At 40.5% G+C, this 25,242-nt stretch overlaps 1 protein-coding gene and 1 pseudogene across 2 annotated transcripts in view; both read left to right on the top strand.

Moving 5' to 3' along the window:
* The window catches only part of PHEX (phosphate regulating endopeptidase X-linked), a 217,787-nt gene that overhangs the window by 29,021 nt on the left and 163,524 nt on the right, over window positions 1-25,242 (top strand). For both annotated transcript variants that reach the window (XR_010338162.1, XM_012477402.2), the window contains exons 5-6: window positions 19,282-19,368; window positions 20,374-20,600. Coding sequence is in view for 1 of the 2 variants with exons in the window: in XM_012477402.2 (XP_012332825.2) it covers window positions 19,282-19,368; window positions 20,374-20,600 (314 nt within the window). In the remaining variant the exon portion in view is untranslated. The remainder of the gene's footprint in view (window positions 1-19,281; window positions 19,369-20,373; window positions 20,601-25,242) is intronic.
* LOC105705422 (reactive oxygen species modulator 1-like) lies at window positions 2,054-2,293 on the top strand (annotated as a pseudogene).

The raw sequence follows: 25,242 nt of genomic DNA, 5'->3' as shown, positions 1-25,242 counted from the left end.
TCTGAAAAAAGAAAAGAGGGGGGCTGTGCCACTTATCAGCTGTGTGGCCATGGGCAAACTACTACTTTCTGAGTCTCAGTTTCTTATCTGGTGATACTGTTGGACAAATCCAATAAGATGCATAGAAAGTCTTCCATACAAGGTTCAGCAAATGGAATCTGTTACTACTATTAATTTCACAAGGATTAAATTAATGTTTTAAAAGCACCTGGCACATAGTAGATGCTTAAGAAATGTTCTCCAGCCAAATAAAAATAACTTATAAGAAAACCTTGATATCACTATTAAAATACTGTGATCTGTTTTTTTTTCCCTCAAACTCCCAACACGCCTGTAAATAAGCTGATTCTGAAGGTGGCAAGGCTAGAGAAAAAAAAAAAAACAGCACATGAGAACATTTGTACATATTCCCAACTGTTATTGCCAGACCCTGGACAGTTTTGATTATCTAATTGTCAAATAACACGTTTATTGGAGGCCATGTGATTTTTAAATCACTCCTACAGGAAGAGAAAGAAGAGCAAAAGGGAACTGGTAAAAATAAGAACAAGTGTCCTGTTATGCTGCTCTAGAGCCTCTCTGGATGCCACTTTAAAAAAATTTCTACCAATTTCTACCCCCTCCCTTTTATTTTTTGAGACGGAGTGTCACTCTGTCACCCAGGCTGGAGTGCAGTGGTGCAATCTCTGCTCACTGCAACCTCTGCTTCCCGGATTCAAGTGATTCTCCTGCCTCAGCATTCCGAGTAGCTGGGATTACAGGCATCTGCCACCATGCCTGGCTAATTTTTGTATTTTTAGTAGAGATGGGGTTTCACCATGTTGACCAGTATGGTCTCGATCTCTTGACCTCGTGATCCACCCGCCTCGGCCTCCTAAAGTGCTGGGATTACAGGCATGAGCCAGCATGCCCAGCCCCAATTTTGCTTGCTTCTTTCTTCTTTCTCTCATCCCTAGGGGATCCTTAACTTGAGTCCACAGTCTTCCCACAAGAGGGCTGTCAATACAATTCATGTACTTGGATGGGAAAAAAATGCACCTTTATTTTCATTAAAATCTGACAGAATTTCAGCATTTTCTTTATTCATGAATGTAGGCAGCGAACCCTGGTACTATTATTAGTGCCTGTGACTTTGTTACCAACAGCAATCATGGTTATTTTTCTACCTTATTGCAGATGTTGCAGGTGTCTTGAAATATTATGTACATGTATCACTACTTCAAAACTATAATAGTGGTCAGACTCAAAGTTAGGTCTTGGTATTTAATGGATTAATCAAAAAACGTTTTATAGATGTATAATAATTTCACACAGTAAAAACAAAAACCTGTTTTGCTAACTGTGTTTTGAAATACCTGTTTTCCTTTGTAAGCCTGTGTTTCTTATTTTATGCGCTTATAAACATTATTCTCAGAATGGTCCATAGGTTTCAACAGACTGCCCAAGAGATATAGGCAGAAAAAACATTAAGAACCCCAGTGTATGTAAGGATTGCTGGAGCAAGATTCAAGAAGCATCGTTTTATTTAGCTCCAGCTTGTTGATCCATCTTAATTCAGGTGCTTGGAGTGGAGTTGGCTATTACACGGCCTCATGGGTCCATTCATGCCCAAATCTTTGAATAGTTCACTGTCTAGACTCCCTGGGTAATGAGCATGTTACTGACAGTTAACATGTGTTTATGAGGATATTAGATGAAACTGGAGTTTGTGACAGTACCAACCCTTGAACTGATTAATTGAAGGCTTTGTGATTGTCTATGCCATGGAACCTGTATATTTTCAGGTGAAATTACTAAGGCTTGCCATGTGCTTATCATGAAAGCAGGGCATTAAAGGTCAATTCTGGGCATGGTGATGCACATCTGTAGTCTCAGCTACTCAGGAAGTTAGAGAGGGAAGAGCACTTGAGCCCAGGAATTCAAAGCTGCAGTGAGCTATGATTGCACCACTGCACTCCAGCCTGGGTGACAGAGCGAGACCCTGTCTCAAAAAAAAAAAAAGTTTTCCATGAAAGATGTAGAGCTGAGCGACCGAGGCCACGAGCGAGGTGAGATGCCGGTGGCCATGGGTCCCTACAGACAGTCCCAGCCAAGCTGCTTTGATCGTGTCAAGATGGACTTTGTGATGGGTTGCGCCATGGGCATGGCGGCCGAGGTGCTTTTTGGCACCTTTTCCTGTCTCAGGATCAGAATGTGAGGTTGGGAGCTGACGAGCAGCACTAGGAAAACCATGCTGCAGAGTGGCCGCACCTTTGGCACATTCATGGCCATCAGGATAGGCATCCTATGCTAATCATGGTTGCCCACTACATCCACCCTTTCACATCAATCCCAGCCCATGTACTAATGAAAGAAAGTCTTTGAGGAAAAAAAAAGGTCAATTCTAATTAGAAATGATAGCTTTTGCTGTGGTGTAGTTAAGAATATTTGTAAACAGGGCAAATGATTGAATATAGTAATATGCCAAGTAGAGTGTTTATGCATGAGTAGATACTACATGGTGTACAAAAGAGCTAGCTTGTTATTCAACGTTGAGGACGGGAGCTCTTGATTGAACTTAGAAGGGATGGGAGTGAGGGAGTGGGGGAACTGCAAACCTGGAGGGTGCTGGGAGCAAAGTTCTAAGGGTCAGACCCAATATATATAGCTTGGCTTTGTTGGAAGGAAGGAAGGAACAGGGCCCTTGGTGAGAGATGACGGGAGATGAAAGATGTTGAAATCCATTGGCAAGATCTTTGACTTGCAGTAGGGAATGCTAAGCTTTCTGAGAAGTGGAGCAACAGCCTGCAAAATGCTATGCATGGGAATATTGGCTGAAAAAAATGAATGGGAAAGCAGACAAGGGGACATTTTTGTGGCATAAATATTGCCACACATTATGAAAAGTTTCCTGTGAGTTAGCTTGAATGTCGTAGGAGGAAAGAAACATTTCACTTTAGAAGATGGTGGACTAAATTTAGTCCTTTGACTAAATATAAGTTCCTCGGCATGACTAATGACACAGGATATGTGCATCCTGAGAAAGACGTATACACCCACAGTGACACTTTTCCACCTGCCCACACCCAGATCCTGTTTTGCAAGGTTGGTATGTTTAAGTGTATTTTACTTTGCAGTTGTTCAGAAGGATTTCATATTTTTGAAAAACTACTTCCTAAAAGAGGATGGCTGTTTGGAAAGGAAAGAAAAATCCTAGCTGGTTTTGGTGGTAACAGTTGGGAGGCATACCCACGTGAGCTTTGGTGGTAACAATTCCTGAAGCTTCTCCAAGGGTCCACGTGTTCCTGCTGTTGGTTTCCAGAAGCGAGAATAATAATGGAACTGAAAATACAGGATTTTTGTGAGAGCTTCCAGGGGCATCCAGATTTCACAGCAGAAGCAGATGACTCAGATGTCCTGTGCTTTAAAGAGATGGGTGAATCCCTTACCTTTACCATACTCTGAATTGGTCAATGGCAGAATGGAAGCCCTAGAAAAATTTAAAAGTTGGTTGCATGCTAAAATTCATAGTGGAACTGAATTGAAAATCTTATCCTTGCATTTCCAGACTCTCTGATTAGATGGTTTCAGTGTGCTCTCACCCTCAATTCTGAGAACTTTTCAACTGTGACTGAGGTGTGGATGGGTCAAACATCTTTACAATGTGACAAAATCCCCATTTCTCCTCTGATTTACTACTAATGGGGAGATACTTCAATTCATTACTGTGAAGTGAGCCTTTAATAGATTAAAAAAATTGTAAGAGTATATCACATAGGAAAGGACCTAACAGGGCTGGACACTTTATTGAGGTGACCTTCTTTCATAATATCATTTGTTATCATTTATTAGACTCTGAACTGAGCTCCCAACACTTGAGATGTAAGATTTATCTGCATTTTACAGATAAAATAACAGAGGCACCAAGCAGTATAACTCTCCCAAGGTCACAGGGCTGATATGCAATGGAGACAGGATTAGATTTGAGCCATTTGACCTGCCTGGTAAAAGCCCTGAAAACTAGGAGGACGATATTATTCCTATTTTACAGTTATGCAAACTGGGGCTTAGAGAGGTATATTAGTCTGTTTTCACACTGCTATAAAGAAATACCTGAGACTGGATAATTTATAAAGGAAAGAGGTTTAATTGACTCGCAGTTCCGTATGGCTGAGGAGGCCTCAGGAAACTTACAATCATGGCAGAAGGGGAAGCAGGCATGTCTTACATGGCAGCAGGTGAGAGAGAGTATCAAGAGCAGGGAAAATTGCCTTATAAAACCATCAAATCTCACAAGAACTCACTCACTATCACGAGAACAGCATGAAGCAAAATGCCCCCGTGATCTAATCACCTCCCGTGAGATCCCTCCTTCAACACGTAGGGATCATGGGGATTAGAATTTGAGATGAGATTTGGGTGCAGACACAGCCAAACCATAACGAGAGGTTAAGTAATTCATCCATATTCACACAGCTAGTGACCTAAAAGGTACCTTCCAGAGTAGTACTGCCCAATAGAAATATAATGTGAGTCACAAATGCAAGTCACATGTGATTTTATGTTTTCTAGGGGCCACATTTTCAAAAGTAAAAATAGTTGGAATGACATATTTTGTCTAAGCTATCTAAAATATTATTTCTACATGTAATTAATATAAAAAACTTGGGACCGGGCGCAGTGGCTCACGCCTGTAATCCCAGCACTTTGGGAGGCCGAGGCAGGTGGATCACGAGGTCAAGAGATCGAGACCATCCTGGTCAACACGGTGAAACCCCGTCTCTACTGAAAATACAAAAAATTAGCTGGGCACGGTGGCGCATGCCTGTAATTCCAGCTACTTGGGAGGCTGAGGCAGTAGAATTGCCTGAACCCAGGAAGCGGAGGTTACGGTGAGCCGAGATCGCGCCATTGCACTCCAGCCTGGGTAACAAGAGCGAAACTCTGTCTCAAAAAAAAAAAAAAAAAACTTATCCATGAGGCATTTTTTCTGTTTTCTTTCCTACTAAGTCTTTGAAATGTGGTGCCTATATTACACTTGCAATACTTTTCCATTTGGACCAATCACATTGCAAGTACCTAGTAGCTCATGGGACTACTGCAGAGAACAATTCTAGAGTGGTGGTTCTCAATCCTGGCTGTGCAGTGGAATCACTAGGGAGCTTATAAAACACAGAGGCCTGAGGCCCATTCTCAGACATTCCCATGGAATTGATCTGGGGTACTGCTTGGGTGTTAGGATTTTTTTGTTTGTTTGTTTTTTGAGACAGAGTCTCACTCTGTTGCCCAGACTGGAGTGCAGTGGTAGGATCTCGGCTCCTGCAACCTTCACCTCCCAGGTTCAAGTGATTCCCCTGCCTCAGCCTCCTGAGTACCTGGGATTACAGGTGCGTGCCACCATGCCTGGCTGATTTTTGTATTTTTAGTAAAGATGGGGTTTCACCATGTTGACAATGCTGGTCTCAAACTCCTGACCTCAAGTGATCTACCTACCTTGGCCTCCCAAAGTGTTGGGATTACAGGCGTGAGCCACTGTGCCCAGCCAGATGTCAGGATTTTAACCAGTTCCCTTCTCACCAGGCAGTGTCCAAACTGAGTACAACACTGTAGCCTTTATACATTGGAGAAGTTTTCTGTGAGTTTTCTGAGATGAGAACCATTCAAAATGACCACTCTGGCAGTATGCTTTGCTAGATGACATTAATGAATGCCAAGCAATGCCCTAGCTAATTTATTAATTTATCTCAATTTACATTTCCCAACATGTTGGCCAAGTCCCCAGAATAATGTAAGAAAAGAAAAGAGATTTTTTATCTCCTGCTGATTTACACATTGGTGTGGATACACACCAGTGAAAGTAAATTCAGACATAAAATTCTACTCTTTTAATTGAGGTGAAAGGTGTTGGTGTCAGCCTGGAATCTCTGAGCTGTGGAGAAAAGGAAGTTGGGGTTTGACAGCTGCAGGTGGCTTCCAGAATGAGACAAGTCTAGCGGGGAAGATGTGGGAGGTGCTGGGTGAAGAAAGGAGGCAATTGTGGTTCGCCTGAGGTCTGAAGGCTGCACAGCCCACTGTGTCTCAGGACGTTCACAAAGCTGCCCTCACCAGACGCCTCGCGTCCGCCTCCCCACTGGACCAAACTTTTGATTCTGCCCCTGAACCCTGGATGTAAAACCCAGTACTCAGGAATTAAAATGTCTCGTCTCACCCGGAGGTTCATTTGTCCTTAAAATGCTTTTGGAGTCACTTGGAATAATTTCTATATTGGCTTCTTTCATTTAAATCCAAATACAGCTTCAATACTTCTGACATATTTATTACTTTCCAGAGTGGAAATACTAAGTCTTCTGAAGTGGTAGCTATTTAGTTATATTCAATTTTGTTAGTTACGTTTATTTGACTTCAAATGAAGCCAGAGAATATACAAACACTGCAGAGTCTTCCACAGCCTTACCAAAATTAATACCATATTTCATCAAATCAAACATACTGTCAACTGTAAGATGCGCCATTGTTTCACATGTGCTAAAAAAAGAGTAAGCTATTACGTGATATTTTTTATCACTTGGAATTTTATTTTGTGTTCATTGAAGTTCTTTTAGCCTTACTTAGACATTAATTTTTAAAAAGATTTTAACTTTTATTATAGGTTCAGCAATACATGTGCAGATTTGTTATATAGGTAAACTTGTGACTTGGGGGTTTGGTGTATAGCTCGTCACCCAGACACTAAGCATTTTACCCTATAGTTGTTTTTTTCCTGAACCTCTCCCTCCTCCCACCCTCCACCCTCGAGTAGGCCCCAGTATCTGTTGTTCCCCTCTTTCTGTCCATGTGTTCTCATTATTTGGCTCTCATTTATAAGTGAGAACATGTCATATTTGATTTTCTGCTTCTGGATTAATTTGCTGAGAATAATGGCCTCCAGCTTCATCTATGTCCCTGCAAAGGACATGATCATTCTTTTTAATAGCTGCATAATATTCTGTGGTATGTGTACCACATTTTCTCTAACTAGTCTATAATTGATGGGGATTTAGGTTGATTCCATGTCTTTGCTATTGTGAATAGCGTTAGACATTAATATTTATCATTTTTTTGCATCCATTAAAAAGGAGAGCAAAAGTAAAAAGATTGCTTGAAGCATTTCTAAAACTTCTCAGAGTCTCTTTGATTTAAAAACATCAATGTTTTTGTTTTTTCACAAAACACTGTGCTCTCTCTCTCATCAAGAACAGTGGTGATTCAACATTTCTTGAAAAAGTACTCCCTAATTGTCTCAGGGACTTTTATCCAAGATGGCCTTTTTGGATATGCAGTAAGTTTTTATTTCATTGTTAAGTCATGGTAAAATTTTTCTGAAGACATTTTAAGTGGCAATTTACCAGCCATGTGCCCAACTCTTTTGAAATGCCGGTACTAAGAATGGCTATGATCAAGTTCCTATATGGACGGGCAGTGGTAACTACATTGTGACTATGCCTGCTGGACAGTTTGAAGATGGATTCCAATTTCAGAGATGTTAAGATGTGAAATAAATGTGCATCTTAGAACTGATGAAATATGGCATGTAAATTATATTTCTGAGAATCCAGGCTTTCCAACTGCTTGTCACATTCACCATCCTTATTTGCTTTAAACAATTTCACTGAGACTTGTAGGATTCCCAGCATACCTTGGCTTTAGCATTCAGTGGTATATAAACAGCACTCCCTCACTTCCTTCTTCCACTTACTCCAATTTGTAGCTACAAAGCTGTACTTTTGGACAGTTCATCTCAACCTTTAACGTGCACATGAACTACCTGAGAATTTTGCTAAAATGCAGATTCTGATTCACTAGGTCTGAGAAGGGACCTGAGAGTCTATAGTTCCAGGAAGTTCTCAGGTGATGGCCATGCTGCTAGTTTGGGAACCACACATTGAATCACTAGGCTTTAGTATGTCTAAGGACATGTCACTGAAGTATGTCACTGAAGAAATTCAGTACCTCTCCAGGGTACATGGAGGTTTTAATTTTTCCTCCATTTGTATTATTATTTTGATGAAAACTTATATATTGTAAATTTCCTTGCCTTGCATTGGGTAAATACAAAGATTTCTTAGGATAAAAAAAAAAGCAAGAATTTTGTATGTCTGATCTTATGGTACAGGGAGAGAGATTTTTTTCCACTTAATTTGTTTTCTGAAAGAGTTGTCCATTTCCTTTTCCTTTGCTTTCTTTCTCAAACTTGGGAAATGTGGATTTATTCGGAAATCTGCATGTAATTGCAGATTAATAACCTACCCATTAATACCACATTAGTTCATCATGATTAATAGCATCTATGTGAATACTTAATGAATTTGTAATGATGGACTATTTAAAGTGTCAAGAGAACATTCCATGTAAAAAGGCACTACCCGTAACAGGAAAATTAATTATATGCTGGTTGGATAATAGCTTGTCACAAACAAGATATGTTTGTTTGGAAAGCCTCATTGGTATTGATATTTGCACAGTGAGAAGTACTTTTTAAAAACATTCATGAACCTTTTAATTTGTAAAATGAGAAGGAAATTTTATTTTCATGAACAGTTAAAGTAGGTGTAGGGACTGATATTTATAACAGAGCGCAGCACAAACACAAATATGTGCTAATACACCGACAAGTCTGCCTATGTCACTAGGCAGAGACACTTCCTATAGTGGCCATTTGGATTAAGATCCGAATTGAACTGCTTCTACTACCCGCTGGTCTATTCTAAATTCATAAGCTCACTTCCTCAAGGCCCAAGCATTTCTTGATACTAATTTTATTTCTTTACAGAATCATTTGTTTTCTCTATTGTCTTCTCTCTAATTCTGTGATGTCAGCAGCCATCGTTGTTTATTTCTGTCTTTGCCCTATATCTGAGGAAGTGAAGGTCAAGAAGATTATGTGACTTGCCCAAACCAATCCAGCCATATAATTTGTCTCCCACAGATTATGGGTCTCTCATTTCAAATGTCTCCAATTTTAACCCCAGCGGAAAGAGTTGCAGGCACAGAGGCTCTGTCCAGCTGGTGCCTTTGAGGAAACCCAAGAAGCCCAGTGTGATTGGAGCTCTGAGTTGGAAGGGAAGAGGGATAAATGACAAAACTGAAGAGGAAGGTGGGGGCCAGGGTGCGCAGGCTTTGTTGGCCATGTAAAGATTTTAGACTCTATCCTAGGGCAATGGCAAGGCATTTGTAAATGTCATGTCAAGGGATGTAATGAGCGATGTATTTTGCCAGAGCATGCTGCTGTCTGTGGAGAATGGCCGGGAGGAGGTCGCTGACATATGGCAACCAATTCATGCTTTACTGGCCCCATCGTGTTGATCTGTTTTCTAGCTTGGTATCCAAATGAAGGTAGAGTTTGTCTTCCTTGCTACGGAAAATACCAAGGCATGATTGTTTATCCTTTTCTCTATTTTCTCCTTAGGTCAGCATGAGAGGATATTGCTGCTTCTTTGTTGTCCTTGATTTCTTTGAACTTAGGAAGGTATTTCATCAAGTACTCCCGGTCATGGGGCAAAATCCGCCAGGGAAGCCATGGCAGCTACTGGTGGGCATGGTAGTTAGCACGCGTTCTACCAGCCCTTTTGCCCTTTTGGGTCCACTGCTTGTGCCAAAGGTGCTGTTGCTTTCCCCTTTTGGGGAAGAGGATTCTGGATAAAGAAGGAAAGAAAGCCTCACCCCTAATCTCTCACTGTTGGAAACCCAGTTCTAGAGGAAGAACACACATTGCGGTTTGCACAGCCAGGAATAGAACCCCTCCTTCTCTCAACTCCTCATAGAAGGTGGGAGTGAAAACGGGTTAGTTGGGAAGTGGCTTTTTAAACCTATGTTTACAGTGTTTTGATGCCACTTTCACAGATGACGGAGGAATTGTCTGGAGCTCAGATTTTTTAGGATTTCAGGGATGTGATGTTTATCTCACTCTTCCTCTCTTGAGGGTGTGGTATGAACTGGAATTGAAAATAGATGCCTGGCTGGGCGTGGTGGCTCATGCCTGTAATCCCAACACTTTGGGAGGTTGAGGTGGGTAGATTGCTTGAGCCCAGGAGTTCGAGATGAGCCTGGGCAGCATGGAAAAACCTCATCTCTACTAAAAATAAAAATTAACCAGGCACAGGGGCACATGCCTGTGGTCCCAGCTACTCAGAAGGCTAAGGTGGGAGAATTGCTTGAGCCCAGGAGGTGGAGGTTGCAGTGAGCCGAGATCGCGCCACTGCACTCCAGCCTGGGCAACAGAGTGAGACCCTGTCTCAAAAAAAAAAAAAATACCCTGTATTGTATGGTGTTCTTTCTTTCACTTTGAAAGTCTTTCTGGCATAGTGCTGATATTTTTTCCCCTCTTGAATCTGTGAAATCAACTCTCACATCAAACCCCTATTGCATTTTATGTTTAAGAAAGGAACTTTTTAGGGCTTCCATGTTTGGATCCCCTTCCACACACTCGCTCTCTCTTGTGGAAGCTTTCTCTCCCTTTTCTCTTTCTCTAACTAAATAAATCACTTTCTGCAAACAAAAAAAAAAAAGACAGGAACTTTTTAAAGCTGAGGTTGGTAGAACTGAGAAACTAACTTAGACCTGAGTGGGCCAATGCAAAGACAGTGTTTCCAAAACAAAACCAAGTGTTTTGTGTCCTCCTTGAAGAATGTTGCCACTGAATTAAAATGGAGCTGCAGAGTGAGGAAATCAGTAAAGCAGGACAAAAGCTCCTTTTGTGATTTGCGGTAGGGTAGGAATGGCAGAGGTGGGAATGTGGGCTGCTGATGTTTCCTGGAATTGCAGGCGTCAGGAAAGACTGGTGAGTACTGTTGGTTTAAAGTAGTGGTTCTCAAAGTGTATTCTCCCGACCTGTAGCATCAGCATTACCTGGAAATTTGTTAGTCATGCAAAATCCTGGTCCCCACTCCAGACCTACTGAATTAGATACTCAGGTTAAAACACAGCCATTTGTGTTTTAACAAATTCTTTTTTTTTTTTTTTTGAGATGGAGTTTCGCTCTTGTTGCCCAGTCTGGAGTGCAGTGGTGCAATCTCGGCTCACTTCAACCTCTGCCTCCCGGGTTCAAGCGATTCTCCTGCCTCTGTCTCCCAAGTAGCTGAAATTATAGGCACCCACCACCAAGCCCAGCTAATTTTTTTGTAATTTTAATAGAGACGGGGTTTTACCATGTTTGCCAGGCTGGTCTTGAATTCCTGACCTGAGGTGATCTGCCGGCCTCAGCCTCCCGAAGTGCTGGGATTACAGGTGTGAGTCACCGCGCCTTGAGTGTACATTATTTCAATGTACACTCAAGTTTAGAAACCACTGGCTTAGACTAGAGCAAAATGTGAGGTCAGGCCTTGAGGACCGGCCAACTTTGTTCTAACCTCACCAGGCCTCCTGCCTCTGGTTAGGTGCCTCAGAAGTCTGTGTCCCTGGTCAAAAATAGGGTGACAGGGCAAAGGGAGTAGATGGCTCAGCACAAAGTCATTCCGCCACTGCAAAAAGAAGTTATGATGTAACCAGGGAAGGTCTTTCCTCTAGCTCTGGTGGAGAGATCTGTCGGGGAATTCCGTGAGGGCATAGCTGCCTCAGGTTGAGCCACTGGGGGCGCATTCTCTCAAAGGAAAGCAACTTGCAGAATTTTTCTGGGTATCTCAGAGACCTGAGTCCAAATCCAAGCTTTAACCTTTACTGAGTCTCCTTGGACAAGTTCTTATAGTTTTCTTGCCTGTAGGATGGAGTTATGATATGTGTTTCTTAGGATTGCTGGGGAGGTTAATTGAGGTCAGGTATAAATACAGTACACCTGGCGCAGAGCAGGTGCTTTAAAAATGAACACTCTCGTTACTGGTCCTTGGATGTCTTAGGATTGCTTAGGAAGGGCCATTGCAGGGTATAGATAAACACACACGGCTTTTTCCTTGTAACGTTAAGATGGATCACATAGGAGGCCGACCAGGTGTGGTAGCTCTCATCTGTAATCCCAGCATTTTGGGAGGCCGAGGCAGGCAGATCACTTGAGGCCAGGGGTTCGAGACCAGCCTGGTCAACGTGGTGAAACCCTGACTCTACTAAAAATGTTTATTAGCTGCTGGTGGTGCATGCCTGTCATTCCAGCTATTTGTGAGGTCGAGGCAAAGAATTGATTGAACCCAGGAGACAGAGGTTGCAGTGAGCTGAAATCATGCCACTGCACTCCAGCCTAGGAGACACAGTGAGACTCTGTCTCAAAAGAAATGGGAGGCAGAAAAAAATACATAATTAGAGTTAGTAGTCAAAATGCTATATGAAAAAACTGAGGATAAATTTATCTTAAATCTCAAGTTTGGCACAGACCATACATGGAATTATGTGCTAAGATACAAATTATCTAAATAGGAAAGCTATTTCTATTGAGTTAAAACATCAGATTGGCAGATTCATTGTAATGTTATGCTACCAAACAGTAATGTTAAACTTGAAATTATTTTGAAGTATAACCTTGATAAGTGTAATTCTTACAAAATCACTTATAAGTGAACATGACAAAAGAGTTGCCTTCTGTTAGAGTTTTATAGTATCTGGCAATTTTATATAATTAATTTCATTATGGACAAAGATGTCTTTTGTGTTAAAAGGGGACATATTTGTGTTCTTTGGTAACCCATGGTTTAGATTGATTTAGAGGATTTTAATCCCCTTAAAATCATCTCTGCACCTTTCTCTTTAAGTTGATGCTAACCAACAATTATTTTTTATAAGATGATAATGAAAATGAACAGACAAAATAATTCTGACAGCTTCTATCCGTATATTTAAGTGGGAGTTTTCTAGAGGAATGAGAATTATCGGCTCTTATTGGCTTTTCAGTATGTCAAACAGACTCAGTTAATCCCACGCTTGACTGGCTGTGGGGCTGAGGAACTGCCAAGCTGAGTGTCACACAATTCGTGTGAAAATATAAGAGTTATGGGATCTGTGGACCATGACTTAGTTAGCTTGAATTTTATTTTTTAATGAGAATAACAACAAGCTTTGCAAGCTGATTTAGGATCTGCAGGTTTAACTGCATAAGGGTTTAATACCTTTAATACTCATGCAGTGTGAGTTAGAAAAATGAAAATTTTCAGTATGGTAAATAAACTGAGGAGCTGGAAACCAAATTGAAATCTGTAGCCTAGAAAATCAACAAGGGCTAAAAATAGTAGGATTAGTGGCAACATTCAACCATAGACCATCCAAAGGTAGTTTTTAAGTACCACCAAAGGAGAAAGAAGACCATCATATAATAGGTTTAAAAAATACATAGGTCTAGAGAACATTCTGTTCATTATGTAGACGTGGAAGCTTAAAGTATAGATTTGGTTTTCCAGAGTTTTAATTTTTCATGTTCTTTCTCACCAGAATCAGAGAACACTCTCTCTGATTTCCAAAAGAGAAATGTTACCATAATCTGAATGAAATTGAGAATTTACCTTGGTGACATTGATGTGAAGATTTTAGAATGCAATTGCTGGCCGGGTGTAGTGGCTCATTCCTGTAATCCCAGCACTATGGGAGGCTGAGTTGGGAGGATCACTTGAGGCCAGGAGTTCAAGACCAGGGTGGGCAACACAGCGAGACCCCATCTCTACAAAAATAAAAATAAAACAATTAGCCATGGCCTGGTGGTGTGTACCTGTAGTCCTAGCTAGCTACTCGGGAGGTTGAGGTGAGAGGATGGCTTGAGTCCAGGAGGTTGAGGCTGCAGTGAGCTATGATCATGCCTCTGTTCTCCAGCCTGGGTGACAGCACAAGACCCTGTCTCTAAAAGTAACCGTTAAGCAAATCAAGCAAACAACTCCAAGATTCATAGCAAATAGCCAGAAGATAGAGGAGGCACATAGAAATATTGCTGGGTCAGGAGAAAGAACACAAAGGAGGATGCTTTGTAAGAGTCCCTGTGCTCTTGAGCCACTTCATTCAAATGTCAGCTCAACATCAAGGTTCTTGGTAGGTTTTTGCTCACAGGCTTAAAACTTTGCGTATGTGGAGTTTTTGAAAAATGTATTAAGTGGATGTGTCTTAGATATGGTAGAAACTTTAAATGACTGGCCTGAGTGGCAGATGACTGTTGTGAACTCTTGACTAACTAGAGTACTATAAAATCCTCAAGGGCCTCATTCTTCCTTTGGAATTTTCTTTTTGTATTCTAGAGCACTCAATAAATGTCCTGTCTGAGCAGCAGAATTGAATTGAGTAAGGATTGATAGTACTTTCTCAGCTTCTGAGCATAGCTAAGTATTTTTTTTCTCCCCAGTATGGAAGAGCAGGGCTTTGGGAATGGATGATATAGCTGAGACAGTTGGTAAAAATAAAACTTAGATACCCTTAAAACTGGCGTTCATGAAAACAAATGAATGAAGTCTTGGATTTCATTGTATGATACAGGAACTGAGATGTGAAAAAAAGAGATTATGGTGTTAGTATGATCAGGGCATTGCTGACTGTAAAAAGAAATAATAAAAGTAGTCAGTCCAGTTTCTCATATTTTTCAATTGAGTGAAAGTTTCTCTCAGACTTTCTTTGTCAGGAATTCAACTCGGCAAACATTCACTAAGCACCAACCATGCCAAGCTCTGGGTCCTGGGTGTTCAAAGATGAATGTGACCTAGTCCCTAGTCCCTGCCCAAAAGAGTACTCAATCTAATGGAGTATAGCCATTGTTAATGCCAATGTTTTATACCAAAAGTATTTCTTGGTGATATTTTTTGAGGCCAAATGACAAAAAATATCTTTATTATTAAAATTCTCACATGATTCATCCCCTTTGAGGCTAGGCTTTTGTTACTAAGATGTGGTTGTCCACACCATGGCCAAAACCAAATTTTAGATGGACTGTAGATCTAAATGTGGAACAATGAAGATTTTAGAAGAAAATGTAGACTATCGCCAGGCACAGTGGCTCATGCCTGTAATCCCTGCACTTTGAGAGGCAAAGGCAGGTGGATCCCCTGAGGTCAGGAGTTTGAGACCAGCCTGACCAACATGTTGAAACCCTGTCTCTACTAAAAATACAGGGCGGGCATGGTGGCTCACACCTGTAATCCTAGCACTTTGGGAGGCTGAGGCGGGCGGATCACTTGAAGTCAGGAGTCCAAGACCAGCCTGGCCAACATGGTGAAACCCCGTCTCTACTAAAAATACAAACAAATTAGCTGAGCATGGTGGCATGTGTCTATAATCCCAGCTACTCGGGAGGCTGAAGCAGGAGAATCACGTGAACCTGCGAGGTGGAGATTGCAGTGAGCCAAGATCGCGCCACTGCATTCTAGCCTGGGAGAGAGAGCAAGACTCCATGTCAAAAAAAATAAGTAAATAAAATTGTAGACTATCTTCATAAGTTTGGGATAGGCAAAGATTTCTTGAACAAGACGCTAAATATGGTAACCATAGAGGAGAAAAATGGACAAACTGGGCTAAATTAAATAATTTCAATTCATTACAAGATGCCATTAAGAATAAAGTCTGTGTTATAGGGGATATTTTATAATCAAAAAGGACTTGTATGTGGAATACAGAAAGCACTTCTACAAATCAGTAAGAAAAAGGTAGATTACTCTATAAATATGTGGCATAGACTTGAATAAGTATTTTACCATAGAGGATGTTAGTTTTCTTGGTTGGGGATACTGATTGGAAGGGAGCACCAGGGGTTTCTGAGGTTCCAGTAATAATGTTGGTTACTTGAGTGTGTTAACTTTGTGAACATTCTTCAAATTATGATCAGTGTACTTTTCTCTATGTTGTATTTGTGTACTTTTCTGTACTTTCATTGAAAAAGTTTACATAAAAAATAAAATGCTTTGTTGTCCAGGATGAAGAATGTGAGCAAAATATTTTTGGAGGTTAACACTGATTGCAAAATATGTCTCCCCATTTAGAATTGCCTCTACTATAGAAGCAGAGGAAGTGTTGAGAGCATGAGGCTTTGCAAGGTGGCTAGAGCAGGTCCAGTTTGTGAAGTCGTCCTACGCACAGCCCGGCAGTATCTTGGGTTAGCATAAGTCCTTTGGCCACCAGTATCCTGAGAAGCAAGCAGGAGAACGAAAACAGTTACAGAGGAAGCACTAGAAACAAGCTTGACTACTTGACAATTTTGTGTATGGCTAATTCCGCCTGTGATCCTGTTTAAGTTACCACTTATTGATCCCCCTTATCATGTGCCCAGGCACTGAGATAGGGGCTTTCTGTGCATTAAAAATTTTAAATCCTCAGCACAATCCTGGGAGACATGTACTATTATTATTTGACTTTATAGATAAAGAAACTGGGGCTTAGAGAGATTAAATAAATTGCTGGAATTCCAGCTAGCAAGTTGCAGCAAGCTGCAACTGGAACCCATGTCTATTTGATTCTAAAGCACCCCCTCCCACATGTCTATTATGTTGCCTTTAAAAACAAACAAAAACCAATTTGATGGAGCATAGTGAGAAGAAAAATAGTTAACGTATACTTAATGTTCAAATTCGATGATCAGAAGGACTTCTCAAGCCAATTTTAAAGTCGGAGGTCTGCTGTGCTAAAGGTTTCTCTTTGTTTTTGGACAGAGTCTCACTCTGTCACCCAGGCTGGAGTGCATTGGTGTGATCTTGGCTCACTGCAACCTCTGCCTCCCAGGTTCAAGCAATCCTTTTGCCTCAGCCTCCCGAGTAGCTGGGACTACAGGTGCTTGCCACCACACCCGTTTAATTTTTGTATTATTAGTAGAGCCGGGGTTTCACCATATTGGCCAGGCTGGTCTCGAACTTCTGACCTCATGATCTGCCTGCCTCAGCTTCCCAAAGTGCTGGGATTATAGGCGTGAGCCACTGCACCCGGCCTGCTATAGGTTTTTATGAACTGTAGTTGTCCTTTTTGGTTGTAAGGTGGTAAGAAATACCTGGAAGGGGTCGGGGTGGAGATTGATAAATCCTCCAAGAAACAACACAGGCTATAATTGGAATGCCCCTGTATGGGTGACCCATGAGCCCTTTTCAACGCTTTGGGGACATTTTAATAACCTGAGTAATTACCTGTGATAGGCAGGCTTTGTTTTCTACTCATTAATAACTCTCCAGGCTACATTTTATTCCTCTTACTGCTAATTCACATGCAGAGATACATAAAATGGATGCTGTCAACTGATTGCCACATCACTGTCTGCATATCAATGCTCTCCTGTCTGCTTGGGCTCGGAGAGAGGGAAAGAGGAGAAGGAAAAGGGAATGACAAGGAACCTGCGATAGCTGAATCTGTTTTAAAAGCAAAATTCTGGTACAGAAACCAGAATTTGGACAATTACTGATTTTATATGAATTATTGATATTTGTGCATGGTTAGTGTTTGGGGATTGCGCTATTTAGCATATGCTGGTCCTCTTTTCCCTCCTTGTGATAGATAGCATGCCTTGGAAGCACACACAGGTAAATATTTAATGCTTTTAGTTCGTTTTGCTCTTGTGGTTTGTTTGGCCCTCAGGGTATTCGTGTTTTGCAGCCTGTGCGTATAGTGTTTATAGCATCAGAACATCATCACAACCCTAAATGAAATTTGGATTATTTACTTCTAAGTATGTTTTTGAAACAGTCTAATGACTGTGTTAGCAATATGGTGTAAGGGCACAGGAGCCAATTTGAATGGAAATATGTGTGGATATGGCTTTAGAGCTTTCTATTTAAAAAAATCTTTAAAAAAAATCCTTGGGGACCTGGCTGGAGTTCATGCCTGCAATCTCAGTGCTTTGGGAGGCCAACCTGGGCGAATCACCTGAGGTCAGGAGTTCGAGATCGGCCTGGCCAACATGGTGAAACCCTGTCTTTACTAAAACTGCAAAAACCAGCGAGGTATGATGGTGGGTGACTGTAATCTCAGCTACTCGGGAGGCTGAGGCCGGAGAATTGCTTGAATCCAGGAGGCGGAGGCTGCAGTGAGAGATTGCACCACTGCACTCCAGCCTTGGTGACAAGAGTTACTGGCAATCAGTTGACAGTAATACTCTGTCTCAAAAAAAAAAAAAAAAAAAAATCCTTGGGGCTAGTTATCTTGATTTTATTATGATGATGATACACAAGAAAGAAACACCAAACAGGCTGAAATAATTGAAAATACATCCAACCTAACTTAATTTATTTCACTGGAATCTTTCTAGTTACATAAACTCATTTTAGCTACAGGTGCTTATTTTTTAAAAACTAGACTGGAGCTCTGGGTTGCAATTTTTTTTTCTTGAACTGTAGAATTTCTAGTTTAGAAGTAGATTCCTCCTCAGGGGATATATAATTATTTATTAATTTAATCAGTGCCATACACTTTGTCTTGAAGCTATTCAGAGTGTTATAGGAACATCTCTTATATTGTGATTATGATGGCTGCGAGGCTGTTTCCCCAAATGCCTCGACAAGAGCAGTTTGACATAGTTTGATGAAGGCGGTGCCCTGGTGCTGCAGTCACCATAGGGATTTTTCATCTTGGCTTCATGTTGGTAGATTGATACTCTCAAGTACATTCGAGATTCTCCTTTTCAGGGAAGGGTTGTTTTCATTGAGACCTGGCTTTCTTCTTTCCTTATTTAATGAAATAGTCACAACTATCATTTTCAGCCTTCAAACGTTATTATTAGTGATTTTATAAATAGAAAATTATTTTTCAGGTGGGCCTATGTCTATACTGGCAACCATTTTATACACATGGACTCATTTAGATGTTTAGGACTGTGCATATATAAACGGGCAAGTTTTCAGGCAATTCGGGTAGGTTTTCCAATCTCGTCTCTCCATTTCCTGTCTAAAGAACTTCTTCCATGTCCACAACATGTTAACTCAACATTCAATAAAACTTCTAATGGGAAATTTCTTCCAGGTGACCTCCCTGAGAGGCTGGGCTATGGTGAAATCTTAAACACAACTGTGATGAAATTGGCTCCGTTGAGACTATTACTTGGTCCAGTCCAGGAACAAGGAACAGAATTCAGTTATTTTTGATTCTTGAATAAATGAATTCTGTTCCTTTTGTGTGGGTGGTAGAAGAAATTAACCCCTGAAGAAGATCCAGTCTTAGTTTGAAATTGACCTTTTGGTTTCTTTTAAGAGTGTCGGATAAGAGAATGTAAAATTGTTTTAATTTGAACCTCAAACAACTTGGAATCTGTTCTGCTGTCTGCATATCTTTGATAGATCTGTCCTTTCCAGGGTTGTCTGTCTTTATATTTAATTTTGTGGAGGTTGGAATTGTGATTATCAAATGACTTCCAACTCAGGACCACATGTGGGTGGATACTAATGAATCCTTTCTTAACCTTCCCAGGACTTTTGGAGAAATCAATCAGTAGAAGGCGGGACACCGAAGCCATACAGAAAGCCAAAATCCTTTATTCATCCTGCATGAATGAGAGTGAGTGATAAAGAAAACTAAATAAAATATTTACCATCCCTATTGTTTAGAGTTCTATTAATGTTTTAATATGTTGTTTGAGGATGAAGAGAACTAAGAATTCTATTAATGGTTAAAGGTGTTTAAGGAAAGTAATGATTCTCAAAGACTGGATTTTGATTAGTCCCATCTTAGTTAATGTTGTTACTGGCTTGCTTGGTAGAGAAAATAATCTTATTTTTGTAGGTTGGATTCTTTGGGTAACATTTACTCCTTGAAAAAGTTGGACATAGTCACCAGGGCAAACTCACTGTATCTGATATAGAAACCAGAATCTAGGAGGCAGGGCAAATCTGGCCTGAGAAAGAGACTGGGAAGGAGTGTACCTACTGGAGCCTAGAGAAATCCAGATTCCCAGGTGTGCCAGGTTCCTGTGTCAGCCTAGCAGGCATCTCATTGGGTCCTTAGCCCTGTCTCAATATCTTGGTTCTGATTGAAATCAGAACAGATACTGGCCTTTTTACCTGGTCTGCCTTCTCAAGGCCATTGCCGGAAGAAGCCAGTGCCTATGGGAAGTGTGTCAACTGGTCTAGGATTTGGGGTATCATGTGGTGAGCTAGAAAAGAGCAATAAAGCACAGGAATCTGAAGCACTACTTCATCTTCACTGGGTAGTGATTGACTTTGTTGAGGCATTCCTTTAATTAGGGTTGTACCTTAGTCCCACCAAGTATTATCATTCATTGACTGGGGTCCATGTTTATTGTAGTGAATATCCAGCAGTTTCCCTGGTCAGCTCTCCTGGCAAGAACACTAGATGTAGACAGGCCCATTGAAGCGTGGATCGTAGGTAGTTCTGTCTCTGTGATTATGCTCATCCCACCCCACCTCTTCTGCTTACTCCCTAACAGCTGAAATTTTAAGTTGGAGCCTTCTGGGAATTTTGTCTTGAGAAGATGCCCTTGAATTCTAGTGTGCTGATCCAGTTTGCAATTCTAACTCTCTCTTCATATCTGCTCCCTTTCAGAAGCCATTGAAAAAGCAGATGCCAAGCCACTGCTACACATCCTACGGCATTCACCTTTCCGCTGGCCCGTGCTTGAATCTAATATTGGTCCTGAAGGGGTCTGGTCAGAGAGAAAGTTCAGCCTTCTACAGACACTTGCAACATTTCGTGGTCAATACAGCAATTCCGTGTTCATCCGTTTGTATGTGTCCCCTGATGACAAGGCATCCAATGAACATATCTTGAAGGTATAGCGAGGACCCATTCATCTTCTTTGTTCAGTCCAAGATTAGCCTTTTGGGGTGCCATCCTGGCAAAGGACACTCATGTTGCCTTAGTGAAATAATAACATAAACATTTTTATTGAATAGATCCTGTGATGTAGAATATTCCCTTCTCCTGATTTGCAGAATGTAGACCATTACCAGACAAGTTTTGTAACCCTGTCAGGAAGCTAGGGAATTAGTTTCAGATGATCTGTGATCTGGCCCTCATATGCCTACTCAGAGCAAGTCTAGGGTCCCTAAATTCCAGTGGGAAGGGGACTGCAGGTCTCCTGTTGTTAGCAAAGACTTTTTGAGCCCTGTTCTTGCCCTTGCGTCCTCATTCCCTTGACAGAGGAGAAAACACGTGCCATGATTTTTTGTTCCTCTTTCACTAATATTTTCTTGTGTTCACATCTAAATTTTAGTTTTCAAATCCACTCTGAATCTCTCCTCCCTCCTTTCCAAAGATATAGCGAACCTTGTTCTTTTCCAAGTGCTTGGTTGCATTTTCTGTTGGAAGAGTAACCATCTCTTCCATAAAGCAGTGGGCTACATGGACATGCACTGAGGCAGATCACATTGGTAAAATCAGGAGACTTTCAGAAAACTACCAACAGCTAAAGACTCACCAATGAAAGAGCTATGCAAGAATTCAAATAACATTTGTCAAATAGTTTTGCGCTTTGATCCTGCCGGGGTTTTTCTTTTTCTTTTTTTGCTTCCATGGTTACTTTGACTGATAATGAAAATGTTATTGCATGATTGATTTTCTCCCCAATTCTGTCTTTAGCCAAACCAGAAAATATTACTGATATATTGATATTCAAATTGTAGACTTGTGTTGTCCTCACCTCGTGTATTTCAAACTTCTGAAATCCAAATCTTAAAGTTCATCTTTTGATTTAGACCAGGGGTTGGCACATTTTTTGGATAAATGGATCCAGATAATACATATTTTAGGCTTTGCAGGCCATCTGGTCTCTGTTGCAACTACTTAATTCTGCCATTGTGTTTGGGAAAGCAACTGTAGACAACAAATGGGTATGGCTGTGCGGTGGGCTGGCCCATTTTATTGTGTTTTCCACCTATTTCTAGATCTACAACCTTCTGCTGTAGTTTTCTCATGTCTAGATTAGACAATGGAAGTCTCAATAAAAATCTTTGGTCATTGAAAGGACTCCCATCTACTCAGGAGGAAATTCTGAGTTCCAGAGACAACTGTGTTTCTATGTTTGGTGATGAAATGGGTCATCTTTTAATGTTATCAGGATCAGATGTGCTGTGTAAGACACAATGATGACCGAACTGATCTCTGTACTGTGTGGATACATTACTCATTTTTTGAAACTAGGTTTTAAGACTATCATTGTCAATTCCAGAACTATTATGATGTTCTTTCAAACACTTTAAGTGGTGTTTTGAAGTAAGCTGAAGACTGTTTTTCAAATTTAAGTTTAAGCTTATATATTCTATTGAGTGATAGAAGATCTTGATTCATACACAGATGAATAATTGCAAATGGTAGCCATTTTATTATCCTTTTCGTCTGTTTCTGGATCTCCTCAATTGGATTTATTTCTTCAAACATTTTATTATGAAAAAATGACATAAAATTAAAGAATAGAATAATAAACTCCCATGTATCCATCAACCCAGCTTCAACAGCTCTCAACATTCTGCTGTTATGTTTCTTTCTGCGGTGATGTTTTAATCTAGACCCCTCCTTTTTTTGGGAGGTGGCTAGAACATTTTACAGCAAATTAAAAATATATCATTGCATTAGTAAATACTTCAGTACTTAGCTAATGGAAAGGACTATTATCAAACCCAAAAGATAACCAAAATTCCATAATTAACATCAAATACCCAGTTAATTTTCAATTTTTCTGATTGTCTTAAACATGTCCTTTGAAAAAAACCCAACAGTTGGTCTTTGATTCAGGCTCCAAATAAGAATCACAGATGAACTTAGTTGATATGTCCGTTTTACTCCACAAGGGATCCCCCTATTTTTTTAAAGGCACATTTATTTGTTGAAGAGACTGGAATATTTGTCCTGTAAACTGTCTAACATTCTGAATTTGACTGTTTTCAGGGTAATCTAATAGCTGATGAAAGTTCTTGTTTATAGGAGAATCACAGCTTAAAAATGCAGAATAAATAATAGGAAGCTACCTATTTAAAAAAAATCCCTAATGAAAGGATGGATCTAGGTAATTATTGTCAATAGCTGCTAAAACCATTAGGTAAATGGTTGATTGGGAAATTAATGATAGAGAGATCAGACCAATATCACCTGAACCTTAATATCAATGATAGCATTGCTAAAAGTGGGGCAACCAGAGATTGTGTGAAGTGCACACTATCACCAGTGATGTTGTGCCCCCACCCAATCGAGCCTCTAGTTTTAATATGAGCTTATAGAAAACATGGGGAATAGAGAAACATGGTAACCAATTTTTAATAGCTTGCCTTGAACACATAATATTCAATTAAACTGATCCAAGAGACACTAAAATGTCAACGATAGAATACTTTCCAAATGTAAGGAGGCACCCATGTACTCATGATTGCTCTCTTTTGCCAAGATGGCAGCTTGTTCCAAACTGGTGTTTGAACATTGTTTGGCATTTGAGCACAGCAAACGTTTGCTTAAGTTCTTTTCCGGTTTGTACCATTTTACATGACTGAATATTCACACATCTGAACTAATTGCCTTCCCTCAGATATAATATAACTACAGTCTTCTGGATGACACATTTACAAGAGTTCAAGTATATATCTAGAGATAGTAGGAGAAGCTTGATTCTGAGAGCTGCATGAAACCTAATGAACCTGATAATAAAAATGAGCATATTGAAAAATGAGCATAATTGGTGGCTGCCAAAGTTGTAGAATTTGCAAGTGTTGCTTTTTTATTCATTTAAAAATAGTTAAAACTATAAAAGACAAAATCTAATTGGATGAACATTTGGAGCCCCACCTTCTAGGTTTTGTGGAACACAGTTTGAAAACTAATGATATAGTTAAAAAAAGAATAAGTTTTTGTATTGAAAAGATTGAGGTTCACAGTTTAGCTTTGTGATTTACTCACTGAATATCCTTGTGGAAATTATTTCACCTCCCTGATCTCACTTTCCCCATGTGTACAAAAGGGTGAATTATAATTATTGTCATTGAGATTCAAATGAACTGACTTTTGTGACAGTTTTCATGATAGATATTGGTCCACAGTAGCACATGACATAAGGTTTCCTTCTCTTCAAGCATGACCCAGCAACTGGTCAGGACCATTTGGAGAATGTTTTTCTTTAACGTGTATACCCAATATGCCTCTGAGTTCTCAAACTCAGTTGTGCAAGGAATAGGCATTTTCTTTACTTGACCTAATTGGGAAACTGAAATTTAGGTATTTACCTCCCCTCTTTGTGACCCCATTTCTCAGTCTTCCCCTAGGGTACTGGGAAACTCCATAATCAGTTATCTGGTTTCTGAGAAGAAACCCACTATGGAACCCATGTAGCCCCTTCAAATGAGCCCTTCTGATGCTGAGATCTTGCAACTCCCATTCCTTCTCAGATCCTGCCACGTTCCGGGGGCACTGATTATTTCCTCTGCTCATGAGAATCTTTGACTCCTTTTGCTGTTTGAGGGATCCTCTTTCTGCTCTGGGAGAAATCCCTCTTACCTGAAACTCTCTTCCCTCAATGTCTGTAGGCTTCCTTTTCCATCAAATTCAGTTTTCCTTGGTGTACTTAGCTTTTCTAATCCCACAAACCCACAGGAAGAAGAGAAGGGTCTCTGGGCAGGCACGGCACTGTAGGCATCCTTTTGGGTGAACAGATGGTGCCTTTGGGTGAAGAGAAAGGCACCCTTTCTAAGTGGTAGATATATTCCCATGCCGAAGACATGCAGTTTGGCCAGTAGGGGTTAATCCAACCAAAACAACGTGCCTCTGCAAAGCCCCCCTGTGGCAGGATGACACAGGGTTTGCTACATGCTTAAATGAGATAAAGGAATTCCAAACAACAGAAAATAACAGAAGTTAGTGACCAAAAACATTGTCTTGCTACACGTTTGGATTTATTCTATGTCAGGAGATAGGAAATATGAGGATTTAAGGGACAATAAAAGATGTGAGTGTATATGATCCTAACAGAGTATTTGGAAGGCCAGGGTTGTCCCAGTATGTGTTACTAGTTAATGAAGACAACAATTTAAAGTCATCATGTCTCAACAGCCTACATTTTTCTGGCTCTCAGCAAAAGTCGTAAAAAATGGCGAAGAGAAACTCTAAGAAATGAAATTTTTCTAAGTTCGTTTTCTTTCCTCCCTCCCCCCGGCCAGGAACTGACAGAACATAGTTTATTGTATTATTGTTAATTAAGTTAAATTAATTAATTACTTAATTTTTTGACATGGAGTTTCACTCTCGTTGCCCAGGCTGGAGTACAGTGGTGCGATCTTGGCTCACCGCAACCTCTGCCTCCCAGGTTCAAGTGATTCTCCTGTCTCAGCCTCCCGAGTAGCTGGGACTACAGGCATGTGCCACCATGCCCATCTAATTTTGTATTTTTAGTAGGATGGAGTTTCTCCATATTGATCAGGCTGGTCTCAAACTCCT

The sequence above is a fragment of the Aotus nancymaae genome, unplaced genomic scaffold, assembly GCF_030222135.1.
Source record: "Aotus nancymaae isolate 86718 unplaced genomic scaffold, 86718_ANA_hifiasm-v0.15.2.pri h1tg000058l, whole genome shotgun sequence".
Lineage (NCBI taxonomy): Eukaryota > Metazoa > Chordata > Mammalia > Primates > Aotidae > Aotus > Aotus nancymaae.
This window is presented reverse-complemented; position numbering and strand designations above follow the sequence as displayed.